This window comes from Chelonoidis abingdonii, chromosome 2, assembly GCF_003597395.2.
Source record: "Chelonoidis abingdonii isolate Lonesome George chromosome 2, CheloAbing_2.0, whole genome shotgun sequence".
Lineage (NCBI taxonomy): Eukaryota > Metazoa > Chordata > Testudines > Testudinidae > Chelonoidis > Chelonoidis abingdonii.
Window position 1 is genome coordinate 186,018,349 of NC_133770.1, and position 19,447 is coordinate 186,037,795.

The 19,447-nt window shown below is 42.0% G+C and overlaps 1 protein-coding gene across 1 annotated transcript in view; it reads right to left on the reverse strand.

Moving 5' to 3' along the window:
- The window catches only part of JARID2 (jumonji and AT-rich interaction domain containing 2), a 321,154-nt gene that overhangs the window by 25,176 nt on the left and 276,531 nt on the right, over positions 1–19,447 (reverse strand). The window contains exons 8-11 of the mRNA XM_032772601.2: positions 15,602–16,095; positions 9,613–9,705; positions 8,941–9,059; positions 8,676–8,746 (exon numbers count right to left, since the gene is read on the reverse strand). Coding sequence (XP_032628492.1) covers positions 8,676–8,746; positions 8,941–9,059; positions 9,613–9,705; positions 15,602–16,095 — 777 coding nt within the window. The remainder of the gene's footprint in view (positions 1–8,675; positions 8,747–8,940; positions 9,060–9,612; positions 9,706–15,601; positions 16,096–19,447) is intronic.

Genomic DNA, 19,447 nt, shown 5'->3' on the forward strand with positions numbered 1-19,447 from the left:
GAGAAAGAACTTATAGCGAAAGGTCCAATAGGTGGGCCTATTAACCCTGTGAGAACAATATTTAGATCCCAAAGGGGGGAGGTTCTCTAACTTTCATAAGAATCTGGTCACTGTGGGGTGAGAATGTAGAAGCTGCTTGCAATGGACAGTGGAGAGCTGAGACGGTTGCTAGAAGACCCCTTAACAAGCTCAGAGATAGTCCAGTCTGCCTAGAATCTTTGCTTGAGATGGTATAAACTGGTGTTAGTATGACCAGATCATGAATCTCTTCCATTTCACAGCATATGTCTGGTAAAGTCTTTTCTGCTGTGGTCAGGGACACTCTGTACTGCAGATGAGCAGGTTCTTTCTACTGAAGTCAGTCAGCCAACAGTTATGCTGTGAAGCGTAGGGAATATGGGATGAAGGACTTGGCCGTGCCTCCATATTATGACCTCTGGTTGGAGAGCTACATGTATTGATGGTTGAATGGAGCGATTGTTCAGGCCTGATATCAAAACTGTCTTGGTCACGCTGGAGCTACCATGATCATTATGGCAGAGTCCCATCTGAGCTTCCTGAAAGCGCTGGGAATGAACGGAATTGGAGGGTAAGCTTACAGGAGGCCTGATGACCATAAAATCAGTAATGCCTCAGGCAATGACCCCTGACTTAAGTCTCCCTCCAAAACAGAAATTTTGACATTTCCTTTTTACTCTTCTGGCCATGAAGTGTATGCTGGGATGACTACACTTGAGAGAGTTGTCTTATGTTATCATCTATCAGCCTATAAAGGTTGTTTGAAAACTGCTGAGGTGATCTGCCAGCACATTCTGTATTCCTGGCAGATGAACAGCCTTCAGAGTAATTTCATGATGGATCCAAAAATTCCAACGGTGTACACCCTCTTAACATGAATGAGTAGACCTTACACCCCACTGCTTGTTTACATAAAATGGCTATTAGCTCCAGGACATTTGTTTGGAGCCTTGCTTCCTGAGCAGTCCATGTAGCTTGTGTTTGGTCACCTAAATGGGCTTTCCATGCTAAAGTAAAGGAATCTGTCACCAATTTTTTTTATAGTAGTGGAAGGGAGAATGGCTGTCCTTTTGCAGACTTTGAAGGACCCCTTCCACCAATTTAATGACAGCACTTCTGGTGGAACATGTATTAGGATGGACAGGTAATGTTGCCTGGCTGATGCACAGTACAGATCTCAAACACCCTTGCATGCAACAGAAGTCTGGCAGGCTGAATTACAAAGGTGAAGGGGCCATGTGTCAAAAAAGTTTTCACTGATATTGTGTGGTAAACGTGCAGGTCGGCAGATACGTCTAGTATGACTTGGACTCTCTGGTGGTAGACAAGCCATCACTGTTAGGGAGACCAGCATGACTGCTGTGAATTCTGGTTTTTGTGTTGGAGTCAATATTAACTTCTTTGTTTACTTTAAGGCCTAGAGAGGCGAACAGTTGCAGAGTCCGTTAAATGGAGTCTATTACTTGCTAGCACAACTTCCCATGAATGAGCTAATCATCAAAATATGGGAAAACTTGGACTTACCTCAGGAGAGAGGAAGTGGCCATCACCACCAGCCCTTTTATGAATACCCTTTGTCCTGTTGGTAGGCTGAATGGTGATGCCCTGTACTAGTAGTGGCAATTGCCGACGTGAAACCTGAGATATCGTCTATGGGCAGGCGGGACAGCTATATGGAAGTAAGTGTCCAGGAAGTTGACAGCTACGTACCAGTTATTTTGATCTAAGCTTGGAATTAAAGAGGCCAGAATCACCATCCTGAATTTGAGCTTGCAGATGAAGATGTTCAGCTGTCTGAAGTTCAGAATGGGTTGCCTGCTGCCTCTCTTTTTGGGAGTCAGACAATAATGAGAGTAAAATCCCTTTCCCCTGTGTTATTGAGGAATTTCTTCCACTGTTCCAACACTGAGAAGCAACTGCACCTTCTGATATAGCATGCTTTCAGTGAGAGAGGTCCCTGAATAGGGATGGGAAAGGCGGGTTGGGGAGGGCTGGAACTGTACAGAATAACATATAAACTACGATTTCCAAGACCCAGCGGTCAATATTGTTGATGCTCCAGAACCCACTGATGAAATAAATTATTCCCAAATGAAGAGGATATAATTGGAAGAGCCAAATGAGTTTGCTTTAGATTAAGAAGTCAAATCTGCTGCCTTCATGTCAACTGAGGTTGATCAGCAGAGAGGGTGCTGTGGATCCTAATGACCTCCTTCTGGGAAATTTCAGACATTTCCTAAGTGCCTGCATTGAGGGCAAAGGGATTTCCTCTGTTGTGGTTAGTATTTACATTGCTTACACTTTGCTGCAGGAGTGTGGACTCCTAAGAATCTCAGTGTGGCACACAAGGCCTTTAGGTCTCATCTGTTTTCACACTAACAAGTTCAAATTCCTCAAAGGGGAGATCCTCAGCTGTTATTTGAGCTTCTTTAGGGATCCCTGAACTGTGGAGCCAGGAGAATCTATTCATAGCAATTGAGGTGGCCATAATCTAGAGCAGAGGTTCTCAACGGGGGTCCATGAGCCCTTTCAGGGGGGCTGTGGAGCCCCACCACTGAAACCCAGTGTCCCCCATAGGGCTGAAGCGGGGAGTGACACAAGGCTGAAGCCCTGAGCCCCAGCACCCCTTGTGGGGCTGAAACCCTGAGCCCTCTAACCACCCTGCAGCCGGGAGCAGCGTGGGATGAAGCCATGAGCCCCAGCTCCGTTTGTGCGGCTGAAACCGGGAGCAGTGTGCGGCTGAAATCCCAAGCTCCCTCATCCCTCTGAAGTCAGGAGTGGCGGGGCTTCAGGCAGAAACCTTGAGCCCATGGGCAGTGTTGACGGGCACAAAGGTGTTGTCCCCCAAGCTGCAGTGCCTTACCCCGGCTGGGGCAGTCCTGGGGGCAGATCCACACCCGCCACTTCCTCCTCTCCCTCAGCCCCCACCCTCTGGCCAGATCCTAGGCAGGAAGACAGAGCCAGGCAATGAGGGGCAACTGCTCCTCTCGCTGATGGTGCCATGGAGTGGGCAGCCATGGCATTCCCCCATCTGCTGCTGGTGCCTAGGGCTGCATCTGCGCTGCATCTTTGACTGCTCACGCTGCTAGTCAGAGCTGCCCAGGCAGCTCCGGGCCCAGCAGAGCCCTCAGAGTAGCCACCGCACACAGCCCCAGACAGGAGGGTGTCCTGATGAGACGAGTCAGGGGCTGAGATGGGACTCCCTCCCTGGACCCCACTGTGCAGAGCTGGACCGAGCACTGCCAGCGCCCCCCCCCCCCCCCAAATAGAAGTCAAACTATGCCTATGCCCCAGGGTCCCACTCTTGGTCCAGAAGGCCCCCCGCTGGTCCCTGGAGTTTTTCTAACATGTTGAGGAGGGCCTCAAAGAAAAAGGTTGAGAACCCCTGATCTAGAGGTTGTATCTGCAGCATGTAGGGATTCCTGTAGGGATACATGTGCCATGAGCTGACTCAGCCATGATATACGTTGTCTTGGGGAAATGTGTCTATAAATTTGCTCATAGATTCCCAACAAGGCAGAATGGTTTTCTGTCTGGTTCTTCTCATCTGAGCCTTGACCAGTCTGTTCTGCAGGTAGTGGAGCAGTTGGCCTAGTTGTAATGTCCCGTTGTAAAGCTGTGGTTGAGATCTAGCACTCGCCTAGAATGCTGATGCAGGCCTTTCAGCATGATGCATTTTCCTTGGAGCCTTATAAGACCAACAGTGCTGGTAGGCAAACTGGCAGATATTCAAGGGATAGGGTATCAAAGAATAGTAACCCTTCTCGAACTTCTGTGTCTGTGGTAATAGGAAGCAGCTCATGACATTCTCGGGTGTGAACTATCCTGAATACCTAGACAGCAAGGAACAACCTGGTGAAACCTTCCCTAGTGCTTTCAGAGTAGGAAAATGCATACCCCTCCAGAACAGGAGCTGTAACAATTGGTGTGCAGAAGCCCCCCACGGAATGTGCTTTACCAGTGTCAGGGCAGCTGTTGGTTCTTGGAGGAGGCACCCTCCCCACCACTGGTAGTGGGCAGTTTGGTATCAAGGAGATCAATAGGTCTTTTGACGCTGTATTGGATTTTGGTAGTGAATATGTTAGGACTGAAATCAAATTAAGAAGACTGCCCTGGAACCAGGAGCCTTGGTGCTGAGGAGTCAGAACCAGGCATTTATGCAGTACGACGAGACACATTCCTGAGGCATGAAGACTTGTGCCTGAATGGGTGCCAGTGGGACTGTTTTGGGGCCTTGTGTCACACTTGACCTACCTCTGAGAACAGAAACAATTTGTGGCTCTTAAAGTAAAGGACCTTGTGAGGAGGAATCTGTCTCTTTTCTTTATGAACCTTGTGGTCTCTCTTTCCTGTCACCTGACATTTTACCCGACAGGAGATTTAATCTTTAGAAACAGGAACTTCAGCACCATGAGTACCTGATGACTGCTCAGAGGTTTCCGCTCTGGGCATCCTGGAACCTCAGAAGGAACACAGATTTCTCCAAAAGAAATGTCTTTATTAAGCAAGACTCCCTAGCTCTCTGGGTTCTCTTAGAAAAGGATCTACAGATGGCATGTCTCTCGGTAACGTGCCCCTTACCAGAGGCAATATTCATTCGCTGTGCCCATCAATTAGGGGCATTGCAGCCTTGCACAAAGGGCAGTTTTTGAAGGCTGGATTGTTCAGTCATAGTGTACGTCTATACTGCAATCTGAGGTGTGACTGCAGCACATGTAGGCATCGCCTTAAATCTAGCTAGGACTGCTAAAAATAACAGTGGCAATGTGAGCTGTACAAGCCCACTGGGGACCATACTTGGGTTGCTAGCCCATGCTGCAATCTATGTCGCCATAGCTTCACTGCTATTTTTAGCCATGCTAGCAAGAGTAAAGCTAGCATGGGTATGCCAACCCGTGCTGCAATCATAGATTACACTGGTCTACAATTTTTGAGAAGTCATCTGCTTAGAGATAAAATGTGGTATTTATTATGTATTTTGATGTGCTGAATTCAAATATGACAATTAAAACAATTGATTGGCTACTGTTTCTAAGATATTTACATTTTTACATTTTATGTCGATGTATATTGTGTAGATAGTACAGTTTTAATCATAAATTGTAAACCTAGGTCTTTTCATGTGTTTATGGTTGCTTTACATGAAATATTTCTCCTGTCTGGTATTTAATGTAAAGCAGCTTTAAAATCAACAAAAGGGTTATATAAATAAAATGTATTATGAAACAAAAGGCAAAAAACTATTATGTACATAGTTTAGTTCTATTCAGTGTCTACTCGGCGCTTCTTGGCTTGTCTCTTGTTTCATTAAATGGAGCATCTCTTGTCACTGTCCAGCAATAGTCTGCAAGCCATTGATGGGCTTCATTTGCCCTGATAGCGTTTCTCCTATTGTTGCAACGTCCTGGTGAAATCGCTCGCCGTGCTCGTCGCTCACTACTCTGCAGTTCGGGTGGAAAAAAATCTAGACGAGAGTGCAAAAAATGTATCTTTAGTGAATGTGCAACCAAGCTTTTGTATGCCTTGAGGAGGTTTTCCACCAACAACCTGTTGTTGTCTGCCTTGTTGTTTCCGAGAAATATTATTGCCACTAACTGGAAGGCTTTCCATGTCGTCTTTTCCTTGCCACGCACTGCATGGTCAAATGCATCATCTCGAGAAGTTCACGAATCTGAGACCAACAACGACAGACCTTCCTTTATCTTAGCTTCACTTAATCTTGGAAATTTTCCAAGCAGGTACTTGAAAGCTGCCTGTGTTTTGTCAATGGCCTTGACAAAGTTCTTCATCAGACCCAGCTTGATGTTGAAGGGTGGTAACAAAATCTTCCTTGATTCAACAAGTAGTGGATGCTGAACACTTTTCCTCCCAGGCTCCAATGATTGTCGGAGTGGCCAATCTTTCTTGATGTAGTGGGAATCTCTTGCACGACTATCCCATTCACAGAGCTTTGTGTATCCAGTCTGCGCAGACCAAGCAAGGAGCAACAACCTTCAAATCGCCACAAAGCTGCGACTTGATGTTGGTATATTATGCACTTCAAAAGTTGTTTCATGTTGTCATAGGTTTCCTTCATATGGACTGCATGACCAACTGGAATTGATGGCAACATGCCATTATGCAGCAAAAGAGCTTTAGACTCGTCTTCGATGAATCAATGAAGTCTCCACTCATCTGGATCGTGAACGATGTTGAGAGCTGCCATCACACCATCGATGTTGTTGCAGACTACAAGATCACCTTCCATGAAGAAGAATGGGACAAGATCCTTTTGACGGTCACGGAAACAAGGAAATCCTAACATCACCGCCAGGAGATTCCACTGCTGTAGTCTGGAGCCCAACAGCTAGACTAGAGCCAATCGAGCACATTTTAAGCATCATTTTCATTCTCAGTGACCCAGAATTAGTGAAGTTTGACTACATTTATTTCAGAAGCATTTTGGCTGTAGAGCAGTGTTATAGATTCAAAGCAGGACCAATCCCCAGACGGATTAGCCCAGTTCCCTAAATGGCCCTCTCAAGGATTGAACTCACAACCCTGGGTTTAGCAGGCCAATGTTCAAACCACTGAGCTATCCCTCCCCCCAAATCACACCTCTCGGTGCAGTGTAGCCATACCCAGACAGAGTGATTGCCCTTCCCCTCACCGGCAAGCAAAAAAGGGAGAAAGGAAATGATATCATATTACTAACACTAAAAACTAATCACTAACTAACAATTTACATAGTTCACAGTGGAGCAAAGAGACTTGGGACACTAAGTTCCAATTCATAGCCAAAGGAGTTAAGAAGGAAGCAAGAGGCAGTTGGGGCTGACCCACCCTTTATGTCCTCCACTGGAAGCACGGCCTCAACAGACACCGCTGGCCAAGAGAATCTAGACCTGGTGCACATGTGCCCAGTACTCAAGAGTGGAATATATATGGACAATGCATATTGAAGAAGAACTTTCTGTCTCTACCACAGCAGAGTGAATAATTCACAAAGAATAATATATTAAACAAATTTAGACTTTTTCAGCTCAAAATATTTAACAGGCGATTGCAATGGCATTGAATTCATTAGTTACTCAAATATCTTTTAATTTTCTGCTTTATGGACTGATAAACAATACTCAAAATTCAAGGTTAGTTTTGATTGGTCAAATAAGTCACTTGAAACTGTATTTATTCTCGGACTGTGATAGTACTCCAGCACTGATATTTGTACACGTGATTGCGAATTCGGCTTTCAGTGAACTTTTCTTTAAACCACTAAACTTGAATGAAGTCCAAATGAATATTCACAGTAAATTTTGTCATTACTTTGCTTGGCATTGTGTTCTAGATTCTGTAAATACGGAAGCAATACCTCAATCATTCATTACCCTAGGCAAAATGTTGACACAGATGTACAAGTAATAACTAAAAGGGACATTACAAGGAGAAGTAAGTGCCCACAGGTATATGGCCCCAACTGTTCATCAATTCTGAACCTACAGATCACATTTTATGCCTTGAAACACAATGATCCAGGGCAATGTCCATCCATATGGGTTAGAAAACAAATCAGCGCCTTTCCAGGTCTAGGAAAAGTGCCTGTGTCCACAGAACAGATTGAGGATAAATTGGAAATCATGTCTCCACCCAACATGGTTAAAAATGCTGCAACAAGCGGAGGCCTGTTTGGTATCCTGTGGAGAACTGGGACAGATTGGCATTGTTTTTTATAGGTATCATATGCCCCCCCAGTTTATCTGGGTGACATTATCTTGCCTGAAGACCAGGAGTTAAATCAAAGGCAGTTGTAAAGGGGAAACCAACCAAGAAGCAAAACAATGGCAAAGAGAAGGCTCTGAAGGGCAGAAGCTGAATATCCCTTGTCTAGCTCCCTCCTGGCTGGAATGAGTTGCTCTTCCTAAGGCGAAAAGACTGGAATCCTAGAGAGACCCTAGAAAAGGGGTGGGGGAGGGGGATTGCTGAGCCAAGAGAGGTTGCTCAATGTATGTCGGGGAAAGCTGACAGACTGATTGAGGCACACAGACAGGGAACATGCTGCCACAGGGCAGTGTGCTTCTCCCTGCCACAGAGGGAATTAGCAGGGCTGAGAGGTACTTAAGCTTTCCTTGCCTGCTTATGTAAGGCATAAGTTTAGGCCTTTTATTGTTTTACTCATTGCTCTACATGCTTTGTACCTTTGAGGAATGAATAAATAATACTTTGTTTTGCAGACGCTGTTTCTGTGTCACTGCAAACATATGCTGTGACAGGCTCCCCAAGAGAAACTCACACGTCAAAACCAAATTAGGCCTGTGTTGTTAACAAGGTTGGAAACCAAGGGGCTGCAGCCCAGAGAGCCATTCTAAGAGTAGATGGGCTGCATGATTCCACCCAGAGTAGGGTGCAGGAAGCCAGGCTTACCATGTAAGGGGGCACTTGAGAGGGACTGAATGGTGTCTAAGGCACAGTTCACCCTGTAGCCATGACAATCCCAATCATTAAAATGTACAATGCCACTTACACCTCTGTAATTGTAAACAGTGGGTACACATGGCTTTCTCCAGTAAAAATTGCACAGAACAAAAAACAGAACAAAATTGATTCTGGCCACTCCAGACAATGCCAAAATTGTTGTCTCCGAATACCACACAGAACACCGAGGGGAAAAATCTGCTTACCAGGCACAGCACCAAGATGTCGCAGGATGGATCCTGTATTATTAGGAAGGACTGTAAGGTTCCACCCATGCCTGTTGAATGAAGTGACACACACACTGTTATGGGTCAACATTAAAAACAAACTGGTCTTATAGCTGCTCCACATCTCAAACATTTGTAGTCATTGTTCTGACCTACAGTCTTATATGGCTTCTGTACTGAATAGAATAGCTGTAACATAACAGGCAAAATGCTATAAAAATCCAGGTTAATTATCTAACTTTACCTTGAGAATGGTTCAGATTTTCCCACAGGAAAGCCGCTCCCATGTGTGTTGGTATCTACTTTCCCACAGTGCACCGCTACATGGCAATCCTTCTGTTCCACTAACCTCCAGTACTCTTGCTATAACAGAAGAAGGCGGTAGTAAATGTTTAGTCCAACGAACAGAGTGAGAAAATTCCTTTAAATGTTCACCAATCAACAGAAGGTTACAGTGCACTGATACTCTCAGTGTTGCTCCAACAAAACATCTCCTCTTAGAGATGGATATACAGAACTTTAAAAATAACAATGAATTAAGACTTAACATTCCTTTTGGAGACTGTTTATTTCCATTTTACAGATGGGGAAACAGAGTGGTGAAGTGACTTGTGCAAACTCACACAGGAAGACTTTCGCAGAGACAAGAACAGAACTCCTATCCCCTGACTCCCATGCTGGTGCTTCAACCACAAGACCAACCAACCCTCTTGCCTGTCTTTAACTTGTCAGTGCCTTTATTGACAATATTAAGTAATGTCAGAGGAAAGAGCAGAGATAACATCTTGATTCTCTTCCTGCATCGGACACCTTCAACCAGTTTACTGTGCCACTTTGTGATTTAATTTTGCAGAGCCATCCCTAAATTCTCCATACGGAAAGATTTCCCATCCCTAGGTGCTCTGTTGCCCCTCACCTCTATTTCAGCTACCGAAGGCTCCTTGCTGAAGCACATGTTCATGATGTTTCTTGCCGTCCGGTAAAAGGTTGTTAAAGAAACAGACCTACCCTGTGAATCAAGAGAGTACAATTAAATTGAAAATAAAAATGGCTCCTCCTCCCCTCCCCCCCAGTGTTATTTACTATGCAAACCTTACCTTACACAGCCCAGGACCCAGAGAGGGGAAAGGACAGAACGTTCTCTAAGAATAGGTACCACACAGTCCACTGGTCTAATATACATTTCTTCCTGGAGCAAGTATCTCAAATGCCATTAAAAGCAGTAGAGGATTCCAGCTTTTATAATGGCAAGCAGCAGCTGATACAGCAAGTGAGCCTATGCAGATGATATTTTAAAACTTGCACCCAGTCAGTTTCCATTTTTAAGGTCTCACTTGTTAAAACACTTTTCCTAAACTTATTTAACCTATTTTTCTGTGCAAACACATGCTGTTCAGGATAAAACATGCATTACAGGTGGACACAAAAAGGATGAGCTGAAGCTATATTATACTTTATAATCAGTAATTGCATGTATAACAACAATAACCAGGCAGATAGGCATGGTTCAATAACAATATTATTAAGACCAGGGACTGGTATCGGGTGGGGGGGTGCGAGTTTACAAAAGCAAAATAGTAAAATGTTTTGCTTCCTTCGTCCACTATTTTGTCTGCATGATGTCCTTTAGATTGTAAACTGGGTGGGACAAGGAACTGTCTTATTCTGTTTCTATAAACTTTTCAATATTCTTTCGTATGTATATTATTCTTATATTATATTGTTAGATGCTCACACACGCATATAACAATAAACACATTTTCAACCTAATAGAGATCCATAGGAAGACACAGCACCAGCGCTTCACACATCTGCAACCAGACTGCCAAAGATCTTAGTAAAATATGGAGGTCAAGTTCTCAGTGTATGATCCAAAGTTGGAAATTTGGAAATGTGTAAAATAAGCCTTAGAAGTGTTTTTATGTTAGTATTAACTGAGACCAAGTTAAAGGTTTACAGGAAAAGAGACCGTGTGGAGACAGGAAACACGCCCTCCCTATAAGGCTTGGGGATATTGGAACCTGCCTATACCCTCTGGTGAAAATGCAGCCTATATTTGGGTGCTTCAAGTTCTTCCATCACTCTAGACTAATCATGCATCCGACAAAGTGGGTATTCACCCACAAATGCTCATGCTCCAATACATCTGTTAGTCTATAAGGTGCCACAGGACTCTTTGCTGCTTTTACAGATCCAGACTAACACGGCTACCTTTCTGATACTAGACTAAGAAAATAACCTTAAAAAGCTAAGAGGCATGAAGGATGACAGCCACTTTGCCACCAAACCTTGCAATATTTTGGTCTGGTCATGGTGATGTGTACCAACTTGAAACGGAATTTCTGATTTACAAACATGAAATTTATCCCTTGTCCCTCTCTTTCCTCTGACACCAAAATACCTTCCTTCACATTTGCCAACCCTCTTCCTCTCAAAAAATAAAGAAAAACCTAAAAATAAAGAAAAACCTAAAAATCCACCACCCTGGGATCTAAACTTCTGGTAAATGACCATTAATTAGTTGGATTCTTTTGTTTTTAAATGTTGAAACAGGATCTGCTAAATTGCTAAGACTGTATTTCTGCTTAGTTTGAGCACGAACTCTACCCAAGAGTAAACTAGGAACAATTACACAGCAGATTTTTTTTTTCCTATAAGAGACTAAGTCTGTTGCTAAAATATCTAGGGTCCTAACACTTTGTTTTTGTTTTGTTTTAAACTGAATGCAGGGCAATTAGCTGCTACAAGAAGTCTGTAAAATGCCCAGGGCCCCAGACTCTCAAACTTCAGAGTTGGATGCCCTGTGATACAATGAGCAATTTCCTTCATCTTTTACTGCCCTTGTGAATCTTTTATTGTGGCAGGCTTTTAAAACAAGTCCTCAAATTGTTCTGCTCCTACAAACAGTCTTCAAACTTGTACATATATTTCCCTGAGGACTAGCTGCTAACAAATGCTCTATAGAAGCTTTTTACGTTTAAGATTGTTTGCTTGCTACTTTGTCATATAAAACAGAATAGGGTTCAGGACTGATCCTCCAAAATCAACTATGTCCTCTAAATTCTGAGATGAGCGGTTGCGCTATCATAGGGAAGAAACCTGCATACAATAGCGGACAGAATCATTTAAAAGATTGAGAAAATCAAGAACTTCCATCAAAAATTTCACATCCTTCCTCCTCGGCCCAAAAGTCACAAAACATATACGGGCTGATGAGCTTTCTACATGAAAAATTGACACCATTTTCTTGAGGATCATTAAGAGAAAATATTTTAAGGCTTTGCACTCTAAAATGGAGCTGGCTGAAAACAGACTCACAATACAAAATTATTACTGAAGTGCAAAACTCCTTTTGAGGCCCCTGAGAAGATCTGAACAGTTAATACACCGCTACCTCGATATAACGCAACCCGATATAACATGAATTTGGATATAACGTGGTAAAGCAGTGCTCCAGGGGGTGTTGCGCACTCCAGTGGATCAAAGCAAGTTCAATATAATGCGGTTTCACCTATAACGCGGTAAGATTTTTTGGCTCCCGAGGTCAGCGTTATATCGAGGTAGAGGTGTACTAAAGGATCCTCTAGGAACTTAGAAGTATTAAGCAGAATCTTTGAAGCAGTGAGGAGCCTTAACAGAAGAACAGCTGAATGGAAAAATTCTATTGTGATACTTCATTCATATTTTTACTTCAAGATCCAAGAGACACAGACAAGGTTTTCATCTCAAGGCCAAAAGACCAAAAACCTCAAGACACTTGATCACGGCCTTGGATAGGCCAAGAGACTACTTACACTTGATCTTAGCTCATATACTTTCCCTTTTCTCTCCTTAATAGGAGTCCTGAACATTAACTCAAGTCAGGAGTGCCCAGACTATGGCTAGATGAAATTTTTCAGACTTTTCTTTTGCTGAAAAACTCAAATTCAGGTCAACCAAACATTTTGTGAGTTTTTGCCATTTTTAGTGAATTGTTTTGGTTTAAACTAATTGTTTTGTCATTATCCAAACAAAACATCCAAACCCAGATTTTTTCCTGCTAGACTCACCAGGGGAGTTAGGCATGTGAAGGAAGAGATGGTGGTGGTGTGGGAAACTCAGGTTTGAATCCCAGCTCTAGAGCAGGGATTGGAATCCAGTCTCTCCCTCCCAGGTGAGTGCCCTAACCACCAGTCTGTTGGCTCTTCTGGGAGGGGGTATCAATATCTCCTGCTGAAGCAGTTTCACTTTGTATAAATAGTCATTAGAGCAGGGACTCGAACCTTGGGTTCTCCCACCTCTCAAGCCACCAGGCCACAGAGTCACACACTCTCTCTCTCTTTCTCTGGCCCAAAGACTATTCAAGTATTTTATCAAAATATTTTATCACTTCTTTATATGTCATTGGTGAGAACTGTACTTGAAAATGAGTGGTCTCTTCTTAAAAATATGCCCCAATACAACCACAAGATATTAGACTTGATGCAGGAATTACTGGGTGAAATTCTATGACCTGTGTATCGTAGGCAAGGACAGATGAGCACAATGGTCCTTTCCGGCCCTAAATCTATTAATTTACAAAAACCTTTCTCAAACCGGAGCTAAGGTTGCTGTCACACAATAGGACCTTCCTATCCCTATTCCCTTCTGGAACATAAGACTTAAAAACTCAAATATTAGGAAATATTCACTTAAGGTCTTCTCACATACCCCCAAAAGAATGTTAATGTGACAAGAAATGCCACTCTCCCCCTAAACAATATATTTATGCAAGCCAGGGAATCTGCAGTTAAAGTGCTGTTTCATTCATAATAAAACCACACAACCTTAGCTCTAATCCATAAATAGTACAGCTCAGCTAAGGCATCTGCACACTATGGCTGAGAGCCACACTTGACTCACAGCAGGGCAGCTGTTCATTCTGCAAAGTCAAGAACAAAATATAATCTTAAAACCAAAAATGAGTTAGTTTTCAGAGCTTGTTCTTGATGCAACACACCAGTTCTCACTGCATGTTTTTCCCCTACCTCTGTACAGAAAAGTATAAAATATGTTGTGATTTTAGTAACAGAACCAGAGTTTAAGGCTAGGTGGTCATATTTTGGGGGGCTGTGTCTCTGGAACCCCTAGAGCAAACATTCTCAAATCTGTACTATATATTCTACCCTGGCCCATACCAATTTTCAAACAGGTTTGAGTCTGACTGTGTGTGTGGTTTTAAGGAGGATTGCAAGTTTGGCTGTAAGCAGAAATCATGTTGCAATGTTATCTATCGTACCACCCTGTTATTCAAGACTTCCTGTCTGGTTTAGTTCTTGTATCTTGGCTGCTTTGGTAGATGGGGGCAGCATGAATCATGTCAGCCCTGAAGTTCACTAATATTTAAATAGCTTACATGCTAAAGCATATATACATTTTAAAAGTACATTTATTAAACTTCATTAGACCTGTACTTCGTCATGCCACAGTGCCGGGGGCAGGACATAATGCCTTCTCAAGGTTCCTTCCAGTCTTACATTTCTATGATTCTATACTGGGTCTGATATTGTGAAGTCCTGAGAGATTACCACAAGGTATTGAAAGTGCATCAATGAGAGTTTAAGAGCATTTAGCACTTTGCAGGAGGCATTCAGAACTTAGCAGGTTCAGGCTCATTATTAGAGTGTTCATTCCTGAACTTCTCTCTTAATTCTAACAGCTGATTAGGATATTTCTCTGCACAGACTTACTCTTTGTGTATGACCTCTCATCTCCCTCTAAAATGTAAGTTAGGGACTTCATAGTGGTAAGCAGTGAGGTGGTGTTTTTTCCCCTTTTGTTAAGGTTGTATGTGCAGCTCAGTATGTTCTAGTAATGTTTCATTTGTTATTAAATTCAAGATATTAAGTACAAAAAAGGCCTTTTAACTATGCACATTAATGTAGCTGCCATTCGATAAGGCTTGTATCTTTTAATGTGACAGAAACATCATTAATAGTTTGTTTTAACACGGGAGTGAGAAGGGAGCCCCAGAACAGAAAACTCTTCAGCTGACAAATTCTAATGCATTGCTGGGCAGAAGAAATGTGAATGAACTTTTAAAATTCGTGAGCTTAGTCAGTCTCTAAATAGCTCAACAAAAACTACTTTGGACAGTAACACTTGGAATGCTATTTGTTTTCATTTCATAGTGACAGGAGTGAGACTGGGGAGGGAAGAATGGTATAGCAGCTTACCGGCCACAGACAGTAAGTACTGTATATTTCTCCCTCTCAGCACTGCTAAACAATTCAATTTAACTAAAAAGTACACTGCAAGTTATGATGCCAATTCTTGCTCAATAGTGGGAGGCTGCCAATAAAATACAATGAAAGAGACAACAATCCTTTGTAAACGGATGTGTTTAAAGTCTGGAGGAACAAGCATTGTGACTATTTGTGCTTAGCAAAATTTGGCATCACAGTTGAAAATATCGTTTGCATTTCAGTTTGCACTTTCTAAATCTTGTGTATTTTTAGTGACATTAGTTTTGATGGCTCTATCAGGGGAGCAGTACTCTGCTCATTGAACAACTGGCAAGAAACAGGCGTGAGAGAGTGGAACGTTACTTTAAATGTCACTAAAAAATGAAAACAAATGTTTTGTCTGCTAGGATAATTGCTTAGTGTATCTCTTATAAAAAGGGTCAACTCCGTAGATGGAGGGGGACTAGTGTTCTATGTAGCACAAAAATAACGTTTTCTAGTTTGTCAAGCCCCAGCAAGATCAGGATGGAGTTAGTACCCCCTCACCAAACTGCCTGCAGCAATTAATAGTCCAGCCACTGACGCTGGAACAACACTGTGGCCTACTGACTGACTCCAGCTGCGTCTTACCACAGTGCAGCACAGAGAACATCTGCTTCAATGCTTTCACAGAAGAAAATCAGCAGAAGTGGTCTTTACTACCTTGTATATACACTTGTGTAAGTCGCTAAGAACTCCCTTCTCCTCCTCCTCCTTCTCGATCTCCTTTTCCTGAGCAAAGAGTCGCCGCCTGCCCGTTTTCAATGGGATATCAACTTCTTTCAACTTGTTACGGAAGCCGTTTTTGTGAACCACACCATTGATGAGTCCATTTTTGGGCTCGAACCGGGGCAAGGAATGGAACTTATAGGCGTTTTCGGAATGTCCCTCCAAAGGACCTTTCCTCTTCTCTAAGATCTCCTTTTCCAGCAGGACTTCCTTCTCTAGTTTCTTGTGCTCCTCAGAGGAGAGGGAGTCATAGGAGAGCAAGTACTGGCAGTAGGCTTCCTGCAGCTTTGCTAGCCTGTCCTGTGCAGTTCTGGGGATGCGTAGCATATCTGCCAGCTTGTTCCATTTCTTTAGGTCAGTCACTTGCTGCATGCCGCCCATTTCATTTATCAGCTGGAAAAAGCAGGCCAAATCTAGCTCACAGCCTCCTGGAGTCCGTGTGTGTGGAATGGTGGGGAGGGAAGAGGGAAACACAGGAAACAGTTAGGAAAATTTTTGGCAGACTGCGTTCAACATTTCTTTACTACTTATATAATACCAAATTCTGTTCAGGTGGGACACTCCATTTTCTCAAAATCCTCAGTAGTGGAGATACAAAAACAGAACAGAACAGTCATATAGTCAGTGTTTCCATTTGTAAAGTGCCCAAGTTCTGACCAAGATACTAGGATTGCGAAGATTATTAATTAAGTGGATCATATTTTGGTGTTCACACTAACCTTCCCCACAGCTACTTTTGGCCTCCAATTTGGGTTCAGTTGCCACCTCACAAGTTCAAGCCCTAGCTCTTCCTGATTAAGAGCAGAGATTGAACATACGGTATTCATGTGGAATACAGGAGACCTAACAATACACAGCTACTCTGAGGGCATGCCCCCCAATCTCTCTCTCTCTCCACTCTCCCTGAAATTTCATCCACTCAGAAACCTTCCCAGTGAACTTTAGTCAAAACTGAGTTTCCACAAAACGTTTTTGTCTTGATGAATCAGCACTTTTGACAAAAAAAAAATTCCCAGCCAGTTTTACACAAGTGTAGTGCAGAGTTTTTAAACATTGGTACAACACTTTCAAAATATTACATAAGCTAAGTATTACTATTAACAATGCATTTTTCTACATTAGTAAACAAAAACAAGGGGAAAACCAGGAGGAAGAACTGAGGAAAATTGAGATTCTTATCTCCATAAGCATCACAAATATGTTTCTGTCAACTCAGACAGATTAAATGTGATTGATCTAAAGTAAAAAGGTCCAGATGGGTCCACAGAGTGGCATCCTCTAGTAATTTAGTAAAGGCGGTCATTTGCATTTTACACTGTGTATTAGTTTTAGAAAATGCACGACCATCAGGAGAATGATTCATTACTTTCTGGGAAACTTCAATCAAAGAAAAAAAATAAGGACTATACAAAAGCTTTTAAATTCTAGCATAAAGACAGTCAAATTAACGATAAACTTTCCATCCAAAAATAAAAATTTTAAAGAAAACCTCAGTATCACATTTAGTCAAAGGACAGAATTAACTATCAACAGAAAAGGTTCGCAAACTGACCAAAACCTGCCCATAAATAAGGAGGACAACTGCTATAGAAAAAAACTAAAAACACAACATTACTATCATCAACACTGTTCCCAAGTCATCCTTATCTCCTCTTTCCATTCTGAGAAAGTCATGGAAACATTAAGGATTAGCAGTCTTTTAATGTGAATTTAATATGGCTTGGAAACAGTACTGTGAAACAGAAAGAAGCATCATCATTCTAAATGACTCCTCCACTGCTGAGATGATAGCTACCTCCTCTCAAGCCCAGTCAACAGTGTGTCCTGTTCAGATTCTTCTACTATACCCTTTAGCACAGCATCTGAGCTGTATGTGTGCATCTCCTGCAAATTAGCCATACTGTCTTACAGTATTTCATAGCGGTTCTCAGATTTCTGATCTCCCCCATTCTCTTCCTTGACAATTTTTCCCTACTCTTCAGCACCTTCCTTTGAGGCAAACTCAGTGACAAGGCTCAGAAGCCTAGAGACATATGGAAAATTTTTGCAAAGTTTATCAACAGTGCTGCAACTGAGGCAGAACATTTTTGGGGGAGTCCCTTATTAAAATGTTGATAGCACATCACTGGGTAGATGACAAAAATGCCTGTGCCTAGCCCACAGGATAGTTTGTACTGGTGCTGAAACAATAAGCAACGATTTTCCAAGTGTTTGACAAAGCTCTAGGGTAAGTCAAAGGGCAGAAAAAGTATGTTCTATCTAGCAACCATTCCTAGTTAAAGTAGTGCAACTTCCATGCATGAGGAGAGGGGTGGTGAGAGCAACAGCATAGGAGAAAGGAAACAAGTTTGAGAGGTTTTTGTTCTGTTATTTTTAATCCTTTACATAAAATAGCACTCAAGTAACACACAGCTTTTTTGCTCATGCCCACAGTTGACAAACAAATGGAAGGCATATGATCTGTATGAAGCTGAGTAACATCCCTTCAATTCTGAAAGATTTTGTTAATGGCTCGATTTCATATTAAATAGCTTTGTAATACAACACAAACATCTGCATGCTCAGTTTAAATCACCAATCTCAAAACACTTCATCACATGCTTAAAAATGGAATGTTCTCAAGCACAACAAGATGGAAGCTACTTCAGAATGTCAGAGCTTGAGTTCTCTCATTGAATAAGTATGCTGTACTACTGTCGATGCTTTTTAACACCTGCCCTCGTTAAACATTGTTAAATGGTTTCAGTTACAACTCCATTTCACATGGTCATAACTTTCTGAAACACTCATTTTTAGGGTGAAACTTCTAAAGGCTGGCCTCTGCCTGCAAGTTAATATGTATTTTAAGTTTGATGAAAAAAATTTAACCGCTTCTTTCTTTTAAAAAGGACTCATAGCAAATAGCTGAAATTGGAGACTTGGCAAGAACTAAGGAGTCTCATCTGACAGTTGTTTTTTTTTTAAAGTTTTGATTTGACAATGTTGGGACTATAGGAAAGCCGAAAAACTGAGCAAACTCAGTGAAAAAAATGTAAAAAAAAAAATCTTCAGGTGTGCATTTAAGGTCACATCCCGGTCCCACTAAAGTCAATGGCAAAACTCAATGATCTTCAGTGGAAATGAAATTTGGTCCTTACAGCAGGAGTATGCATTTGTGCATACTTGTTATCTCAAAGAATTTAAAGTCTCTACTGCTGAAACCAATATATTTCTAATCCATACGCTCTGATTACCTTCAGATTCCTCTCCCTCTTTTCAACATTTTGTTTTAATTTTAAACTTAAAAGACGTAGGAAATTAAATGTGTAAAGATTAACAGTAACACAATCTTAAAGCTGTGAGACCAGGTACACAAGAGCCAGGAAATTTAATCAAAAAGTTGATGTTGCATCAATAGGTGTTAACGCTGCCATATTGCACATATGTTGTATTTTCCGCTTTCCCTTGCCAATGTAAGATGAATTTAATACTCCTTGTTATTAACATACAACCATTACAGATAATAGAAATGCCAAAGGATCAATTTAATTCTGCTAGAGTAATCTCAACTTTCGGAATTCCCTCAACTTTTGAGTATTTGATCTCACAACTTAATATTACAGCAATCCTACTTTTCTTCAGGCATTTGACTGTAGAATACTAATCTTTACTCCTTTTTCTTAAATCCGGTTGAAATATTGTACTGCACATTACAGAGGAGTTCTTGGTTAATATTATAATCTTGCAATGTCTGAATTCGTTTGTTTTCTTGTTTTTTTCATGGATTTATATTGTGAAAAC